The 8,411-nt window shown below is 63.5% G+C and overlaps 1 protein-coding gene across 1 annotated transcript; it reads left to right on the forward strand.

The window, feature by feature from the left end:
- Positions 1 to 3,999: 3,999 nt before the first annotated feature.
- FABP3 (fatty acid binding protein 3) lies at positions 4,000 to 7,699 on the forward strand. The gene is made up of 4 exons (XM_064731673.1): positions 4,000 to 4,167; positions 4,980 to 5,152; positions 7,136 to 7,237; positions 7,413 to 7,699. Exons 1-4 carry the CDS (start codon positions 4,095 to 4,097, stop codon positions 7,464 to 7,466), a joined length of 402 nt encoding a protein of 133 aa, XP_064587743.1. The 5' UTR covers positions 4,000 to 4,094; the 3' UTR covers positions 7,467 to 7,699.
- The last annotated feature ends 712 nt before the right edge of the window (positions 7,700 to 8,411 follow it).

Below are 8,411 nucleotides of genomic sequence, written 5' to 3' on the forward strand. Positions count from 1 at the left end.
AGCAAAGGTCTCTGAGGGATCCCCCTGAGGAGCAGAGACCCCAGTGTGGTCCCCACTCCTGGGAAGGGGGATGCTGGTGAGTTTGGGGTGGGGAGCAGGAGATGCTGTTCTGAGCACCCCTGTGCCAGGTCACCCCCTGTCCCCACACCGGATCTCCTCCCCAGCCCCGAGCAGGGCCAGCCTGGTCCTGCGGCCTTTGGGGACAGAGGGGACGCCGAGTGCGGCTTTCCCAGGCTCTGTCCATGCTCCCCAAATCTCAGCTTCTGCCAGAGGGCGGGATGGGACCCTCCTGGCCGGCACTGAGGGACTCAGGCAGGGCTCCTCTGCCGGCTCTGGGGGTTGCTGGCCTCTGGCCAAAGCTGGAACTCCTGGGAAGCCCCTGGAATCAGGAAAATCCGACTGGCACGGAGCCATCCAGAGCTCACACTGCTGGGACCTTCTTGAGGTGTTTGCTCAGCTGTGGAAACACTTCAGGCTTTTGCCACGAGAGGCGGGAGTGGCCCGGGAGTGGCACAAGGGTGGCACAGGACCTGGCAAGGACTGGATGGTTGGACGTGGAGCTGGGCCCACCCCATCCCTCCATCCATCCATCCATCCATCCATCCATCCATCCATCCATCCATCCATCCATCCATCCATCCATCCATCTCACCCCATCCCATCCCATCCCACCACATCCCATCCCATCCCATCCCATCCCATCCCATCCCATCCCATCCCATCCCATCCCATCCCATGGATCCCATCCCATCCCATCCCATCCCATCCCATCCCATCCCATCCCATCCCATGGATCCCATCCCATCCCAGACGGTCACCCATAGCTGTCGCTGTGGGACCAGCGAATGAGTCCCGCAGCCCAGGTTCCCTCTGGTCCTGGGTCAGGAGAGCCGTGTGGGGCCAGGGCAGGGCCAAGGCAAGGTCACCGTCCCCAGCACCCTGCGGGGTCCCGGCCACACTCGGGCTCCCCCGGGCACCTTGGCGTGGAGGGCAGCCCTGGGTGGGAGGGAGGGTTGGGTGTGAGTGGACACGTGAAGGGGGATCCCTGGCTGTGGGTATCTGTGTGTGGGGGTATCTGTGGGTGTGGGCACCCATTTCTAGGGGTATTCATGGGTGTGGGAACCCGTGGGCATGGGCATCCCTGTGTGTGTGCATCCGTGTGCGTGGGCACCCGTTTACATTGTCATGGGCTCTCGTGTGTGTGTGTGTGTGTGTGTGTGTCCATGTGTAGGGTCATGGGCACCCCCACGCCCTGCAATCGCTGTGTGGGGCCATCTGTGTGCTCATGGGCACTGGTTTATGTGGGCATTCATGGGCATGGAGTCCTGTGTGTGTGCGCATCCGTGTGTGTGGGCATCCACAGGCACCCACGTGCAGGGATCCATTTGTGTGCACCCATGTGTGTGCATCTGTGAGTGTGTGCATCTGTGTGTGCATCTATGTGTGTGCATCTGTGTGTGTGTGTATGTGTATCCATGTGAGTGTGCATCCATGAGTGTGTGCACGTGTGCAGGGATATCTGTCTCTGTGTGTGTGTGCATGTGCAGGGATATCTGTGTGTTTGTGTGTGTGCATGTGCAGGGATATCTGTGTGTTTGTGTGCATCCATGTATGTGCACATTGTTGTGTGTGCATGCACATCCGTGTGGGCATCCACAGGCACCATGTGCACGGGAATCTATTTGTGTGTGCATCTGTGTGCATCTGTGAGTGTGTGGATGTGTGCAGGGATTTCTGTGTGTGTGTGCATCTGTGTGTGTGCATCCATGTGCGTGTGTGCATCTGTGTATGTGTGTGTGCATGTGCAGGGATATCCGTGTATGTGTGCATCTGTGTGTGTACATCCCTCTGTGTGCATCCATGTGCATGTGCACCCATGTGTGTGTGTGTGTGCAGGGACACATCCATGTGTGTGGGCATCTGTGTGTGTGCATCCATGTGTGTGTGCACATGTGCAAGGATATCTGTGTGTGTGTACGCATCCATGTGTATATGCATCTGTGTGTGTGCATCTGTGTGTGCGTATGCATCCATGTGTGTGTGTGTGTGTGTGTATGCAGAGATATCTCTGTGTGTGCATCCATGTGTGCACATCCATGTGTGTATGCATCCATGTGTGTGTGCACCTGAGTGTGAGCATCCGTGTGCACGTGCATCCATGTGTGCACATCCATGTGTGTATGCATCCATGTGCGTGAGCATCCGTGTGCACGTGCATCCATGTGTGTGTGCACATGTGTGCGTGTGCAGGGATATCTGTGTGTGTGTGCATCCATGAGTGTGTGCAGGGACATCTGTGTGTGTGTGTCTGTGTGTGTGTGCATCCCTGCAGGTGGGTGGGAGGCTGTGTCCATGGGTGTTCCTGTGGGTGGCTGTGCAGGGGCAGCCATGTGGGTGTCCCTGTGCCAGGGTGTCATTCTGCGTGGGCACTCCTGTGGATGGGTGTTTCCTGTGGATGGGTGTCACCATGCATGGATGACCCTGCCTGTGGGTGCTCTGTGTGGATTGGTATCCCTGTCACTGGGTGTCCCCTGTCAGTGAGTGTCCCTCTGCCTGGGTGTCCTTTACTGGGTTGTCCCTGTGCCAAGGTGTCCCTGTCAGTGATTGTCCCTATATTGGAGTGTTCCCATGTTGGGGTGTCCCATGCCAAGGGTGTCCCTGTCAGTGGGTGTCCCTTTGCCAGGATGTCCCTATATAGGAGTGTCCCTATATTGGAGTTTTCTCATGTCAGGGTGTCCCTGTGTTGGGATGTCCCCATGCCGGGATGTCCCTATGCCAGGGCAGCCATTCCTGCCAATGCCCCCATCTCACAGTCCTGTGTGTAAAAGGGACAGGGCTGTGCAGGTTTGGGACACTGACACCCAGGTGAGGGGACACTCCTCACCCTCTGTGTCCCCCCCACCAAGGCCATGGGGGCTGTGTCTGCCTGGGCAATAAATTGTCCTTGTCACCCTGGCCAGCAGAGCCCTGCCCGGTGTCCCAGCTGGGACAGGGGACACCCATCCCACGGGGACAGTCCTGTGCCCCCAGGGCACGAGGTGAGGGGTCCTGTTTGGTGGCAGTGTCAGCAGGAGGGCGCTGAACACGAGCTCTGGCTATTTTTGGGTGTCTGCGATGTCACACAGGGCCAGGCACAGGGAGGTGTCCCCGGTCCCTCACGGCCCGGGTGCCTTTGACCCCAAAGTCCCCAAGTCAAGGGGACACGCTGCAGCCACCGGGCTCAGGGACACCTGAGCCCTCAGCTGTGTCCCTCCATGACCAGGGGATGGGGACAGGAGCTGGCACTGTCCCCTGGAGTGCAGGGGACACCGAGTGCCATGGCCAGGGGTGACCCCAGCCACGCTGGGAAGGGGCAGGGGATGCGCTGGAGCCCAAAGCAATGGGGACAAGGGGGACCTGCTGGGGGTCCCACAGCCCCGTGCCTTGTCCCCAGGGTCCCCTGTGTCACCCAAAGGACCACTGGTGGCACACGTGTGTGCCCACGCACACAGGGAGGGGACAGAGTCACACAGGTGCCCACACACAGGGAGGGGACAGAGTCACACACGTGCCCACACACACAGGCACACCGAGCCTCAGTTTACTCAGCTCAGCTCCCTGCTCCCAGTTCCTCAGTTTTCCCAGTTCCGTTCCTTTGTCCCTGTGCCTCAGTTTCCCCAGCTCAGCTCTCTGCTCCCTGTGCCGCAGTTTCCCCAGCTCCCGGTGCCTCAGTTCCCCCAGCTCAGCTCCCCTGTCCCCTCCATTCGTGTCCCTAAAGGGCATCCCCATTGTCGCACACTGTCGCGGGTCTGAGGTGGGCACACACCCCTGTGCCCGGGCACATCTCTCGCCCCGAGGGCCCCTGGGGCTGTGCCCGGCCTGTGCCGGGGGCGGTGGCGGGGCCGGGGCGCGGTGCAGGAGCCGGGGGGCGGTGGCGGGGCCGGGGGCGGCGGCGGGGCCGGTGGCCGCTGGCAGCGCTGCCGGGTGTATTTCTGGAGCGCGCTCCGCTCTTTCCAATCATGTGATGGGGACATTATTTAAGGCGGCCGCGGGGCCGCGGCAGCTGCAGGCGGTGCCTCGCTCGCAGCCGGCCGGACCCCCCTCGCCCCCTCGCCATGGTGGACGCCTTCGTGGGCACCTGGAAGCTGGTGGACACCCAGAATTTCGATGAGTACATGAAGGCGCTGGGTGAGTGGGCGCGGCTGAGAGCGGGCTGCAGTCACATCACCTCCTTTATTTTTTTGGGTTTTTTTTCTATGCCCCCCCCAATTTGCCCGCCGAACCCCCGCCCCCACACGGGGTCTGGGGTGGGGGGGCTGCAGGCGGAGGGGAGGGGGGGTCACTGCTGCCTCCGTGGGTGGTTTGGGGGGGCTCTGGGGCTTTGTGCACGTGGCGCTGGGCTGGGTGAGGGAGCTCCGGGCTGGGTGAGGGGTCTCGGGCTGGGTGAGGGGTTCCAGGTGGGTGACGGGTTCCAGGCTGGGTGAGGGGGTCTCAGTCTGGGTGAGGGGGTCTCAGTCTGGGTGAGAGGTCCCAGGTGGGTGAGGGGAGCCCTGTCTGGGTGAGGGGTCTCGAGCTGAGTGAGGGGGTCCCAGGTGGGTGAGGGGTCGTGTCCTTCCCGTGCCCCCCCCCCCCCGGGCACAGATTTTGGCAGAGGATGGCGGGATGAGATGCCCCCTGTGGGTGCTGGGGGTCGCTCAGGAGCCCCCCAGCCCCCGATCCCCCCAAAAGCCAGAGCGCCCCAGCCCAGAGCAGTGCGGGGAAGGGGGGACAGACAGAGACACCAGCCCCCCTCACCCAGCTCAGGGTGGGTGGGTGCTGGTCCTGCATCCATCCCCCTGGCCCCCCTCTCTGCTCCGGCCCCGGGGGCGCACGGAGCTCCCCAGGACAATGAACGAGCAGCAGTTTTGGGGTTCACCCTGCGCCAGCACGGGGAGGAGGAGCTCGGGGGTGATGCGGGGCTGGGTGGCTGCACCGTGCCCTCCTCACCCCTCGCTCCCCAGGCGTGGGCTTCGCCACGCGGCAGGTGGCCGGCTTCACCAAGCCCACCACCATCATCGAGCTGAACGGCGACAAGGTCACCGTGAAGACCCAGAGCACCTTCAAGAACACCGAGATCACCTTCAAGCTGGGCGAGGAGTTCGACGAGACCACGGCGGACGACAGGCACGTCAAGGTGAGCCCCGAGCCCCGCCCGCCCCGCGGCACCCCCGAAAGGCTCTGTGGGCTCCGGGGCATAGCTCCATCACCCCGGGGCTCCAGGGGGATCGCTCCATCACCCCGGGGCTCCACCCTGGCTGCCCCACCTCTGTGCCCGCCGGGGCTGCTGCTGGAGCCTGGTCCCGTCCCGGCAGCCCCCCCGAATCCGTTCTGCAGCGGGGCTGTCCCGGGGCAGGAGGAGCTGCCGGGAAGGTTGAGCAAGAGCCGGGCTGGCGAGTGCCAGCTTGCTCAAGAGGAGGCCGGTGGGGCGGTGAGAAACGTCCCTGCTCCGGAGAAAGGGGGGCTCCACCCCTGTTTTTTGAGCCCACTGCCCTCTGTGCCTGCCCTCGGAGCCGGCAGCGCTGCAGGGATGGAGCTCCGGGACAATCCCAGGGCCGGGACAATCCCAGCTCCAGGACAATCCCAGCTCCAGGACAATCCCATCGTGTCGGTGCCACTCCAAGGGCTCATCCCAGGGCTGTCCCTCCATGGGGAGCTCAAACCTTCCCAGCCAGGCTGATCCTCCCTGTAAGAGCAAGGGAAAAAATCACCTGAGAGACAGCAGTGACTTTCCTGGCCTCTCCCACCCTGCAGGGACATTTTCCCTCGAAGGAGTGGCCCAGCTGCTGATTTTTCCTAGATTCCAGCTGCAGCTCTGTGCCCCACACCCAGCCCGGGGGGCACTCGGGAGGAACCTGGGGGCTCTTTGGCCACAAACCCCTTTCCTGGCCCCAGAGCAGGGAGCACAAAGGGCCGGGCTCGGTGTGAGGCTGGGGGAAGGGGCTGAGTGTGAGTTCCCTCCCTCCAGCCCTGGCTCCTGGCCGCTGTTCAAGCAGTAGAACAGAGCAGAACGTGTGACCGCCGTGGCTCCTGCCCAGCCCCGCCGTGCCCTTGGGGTGTCCCTGGCATGTGATGGGTCAGGGGGCCAGGACGGCTGCCCGAGAACGGGGCTGGACAGGAGGGGTCAGCCTTGGGGTGCAGGGAGTTGTGGGGCACCCATGGAATGGTTTGGGTTGGAATGGATCTAAAGTTCATCCAGTGCCAGCCCTGCCATGGCAGGGACACCTTCCAGGTGCCAGGTGCTGCAGCCCCAGTGTCCAGCCTGGCCTTGGGCACTGCCAGGGCTCCAGGGGCAGCCACAGCTGTGCCAGGGCCTCACCCCCTCCCGGGAGGAATTTCTCCCCAGTGAATTCCATCCATCCCTGCCTCTGGCTGTGGGGCACCCAAACCCTGCGGGTACCCAAACTTTTGCACAGCTGAGCAGTGGGGGGACCCATCTGTGGGGGGAATTGGGGTCTGAGGGAGCACCCAGAGCCTTGTGGGGGTCTGGGGCTGGGGCACACCTGGCCAGACCCCAGCCATGGGGGCACCGAGGGGCAGCCCCGGCTCTGGAGGGCTGGGTGGGGGGCACAGGGCAGGATGGGGACAGGCAGGCGGTGCCAGCGCTGGTGCCCGCGGCTGTCCCGGCACGGCCCTGCCCTGCCCTGCGTGCCGCTGTCACCGTAACCTTGGCACGGGCCGGGCTCTGGGGGCTGAGTCAGCAGCGGCGCTGTGCAAACAGCAGCGCGGCGAGCAGGGGCGCGTTTGCTGCAGCAGCCGCTCCAAAACCCTCGGCGGGCCCTGCAGGGCAGGGAAGGTTCCATTCCAAACCCCGATCCCTGCCCCGCCTCTCCGGTCCCCGCCGGAGCGCGGCCGGGACAGGTCCGGGCGGCCCCGGGGCACGGAGGGCACGGTGACCGTGCCGGTGGCACCTGGGGACACACAGGGACACAGGGGACAGCCGAGGCTGTGACCTAGTGCGGGATCCGGGCTGGGCTGAGCGCGGCCGGCCCAGCCAGGCGGGGATGGTGCCAGGTGGGCACCCCCAGGCTGGTCCCGAGCCCTGCAGGGCCCCAGGGTCCCCTCTGAGGAATAAACCCCAGAGAGGAAAATAACCGCGGATCTCAATCCCTCCCTGCAGTCCTTGGTCAAACTGGACGGAGGCAAACTCGTCCACGTGCAGAAGTGGGACGGGAAGGAGACATCGCTGGTCCGGGAGCTGAAGGATGGGAAATTAGTTCTGGTAAGGAAATGGCTTCATTTTGACGTTCCCACCTCGGGAATGGTTTCATTCCGAGGTTCCCAACACAGAACCGGTTTTATTCTGACGTTCCCACCTCGGGAATGGTTTGAAGTGGGCAGAGCCCAGCTCGGAGCCGGCAGGGCAGCACTAACTCCCCTCACCTCTCTGCCCCCAGACTCTCACCATGGGCAACGTCGTCTCCACCCGCACCTACGAGAAGGAGACATAGACGCTGTCGCAGGTGCCCTGCCTGTCACCCGGTGCCACATCGTCCCCACCTCCTGGCCCCGTGCCAGGCACAGCTTCCCGTGGGCTCGGAGCCCCAGCGGGGCCGCCCCTGCCCCGCCCGGCGCCTGCAGGGGCTCCAGGGGCTCGGGGGGTGCTTTCGTGGTTCGTTGTTGGGTTCTTTTTTAATTGATAGTGGGAAAAGTCACATGGAAAAATAATAAAGGTGTTGTTACAGCTGTGTGCTCGGTTTATTCGGGAAAAGGCGTTTTGGGCACAGGGACGGCAGGGATGGGGTTAATGGGCACTGGCCCCAGAACGGGGATCATCCTGGCTGGCCGGGTGCTCTCCGGGAATGCCCTTCCCAGGGCAGGAGGGAGCCCCACAGCCCAGAGAGGGGCAGGAGGGACCCCCACAGCCCAGAGAGGGGCAGGAGGGAGCCCACAGCCCAGAGAGGGGCAGGAGGGAGCCCACAGCCCAGAGAGGGGCAGGAGGGAGCCCACAGCCCAGAGAGGGGCAGGCTGCCCTGGTGAAGCAGCTCCCCTGGCACAAAGCTCCTGAGCTCCTGTCCGGGTTTGGGAAGGGAAATGGCCCCAGAGGGGGAGGCAGCCATGGGGAGCCGGGTGGGAAGCACAGGGAGGGATAAGGGGAGGCTGCATCAGCACTCCCACCCCTCCTGCCACACCACCAGCTGCCAGTCCCAGCTCCCTGCAGGAGCTTCCCCCCTTCACATCTGTCCCAGCAGGGCCGAGCTGCTCCTGGCACCCTCCCCTGCCATCCCCTCCCCTGACCTTCAGCTCCAGTTACAAGATTTATGCTCCCTCCTCCAGAAGGCTTCTCCTATGGGTTACCTCAGCACACACCCCCTTCCCAGCCCAAGGAACCTGAGGAAGCAGCCAGAACTTCCCAAAAAACCACTTTTCCATCTCCTCCACACAGCCAGCACTGT

Source organism: Zonotrichia leucophrys, chromosome 23, assembly GCF_028769735.1.
Source record: "Zonotrichia leucophrys gambelii isolate GWCS_2022_RI chromosome 23, RI_Zleu_2.0, whole genome shotgun sequence".
NCBI lineage: Eukaryota > Metazoa > Chordata > Aves > Passeriformes > Passerellidae > Zonotrichia > Zonotrichia leucophrys.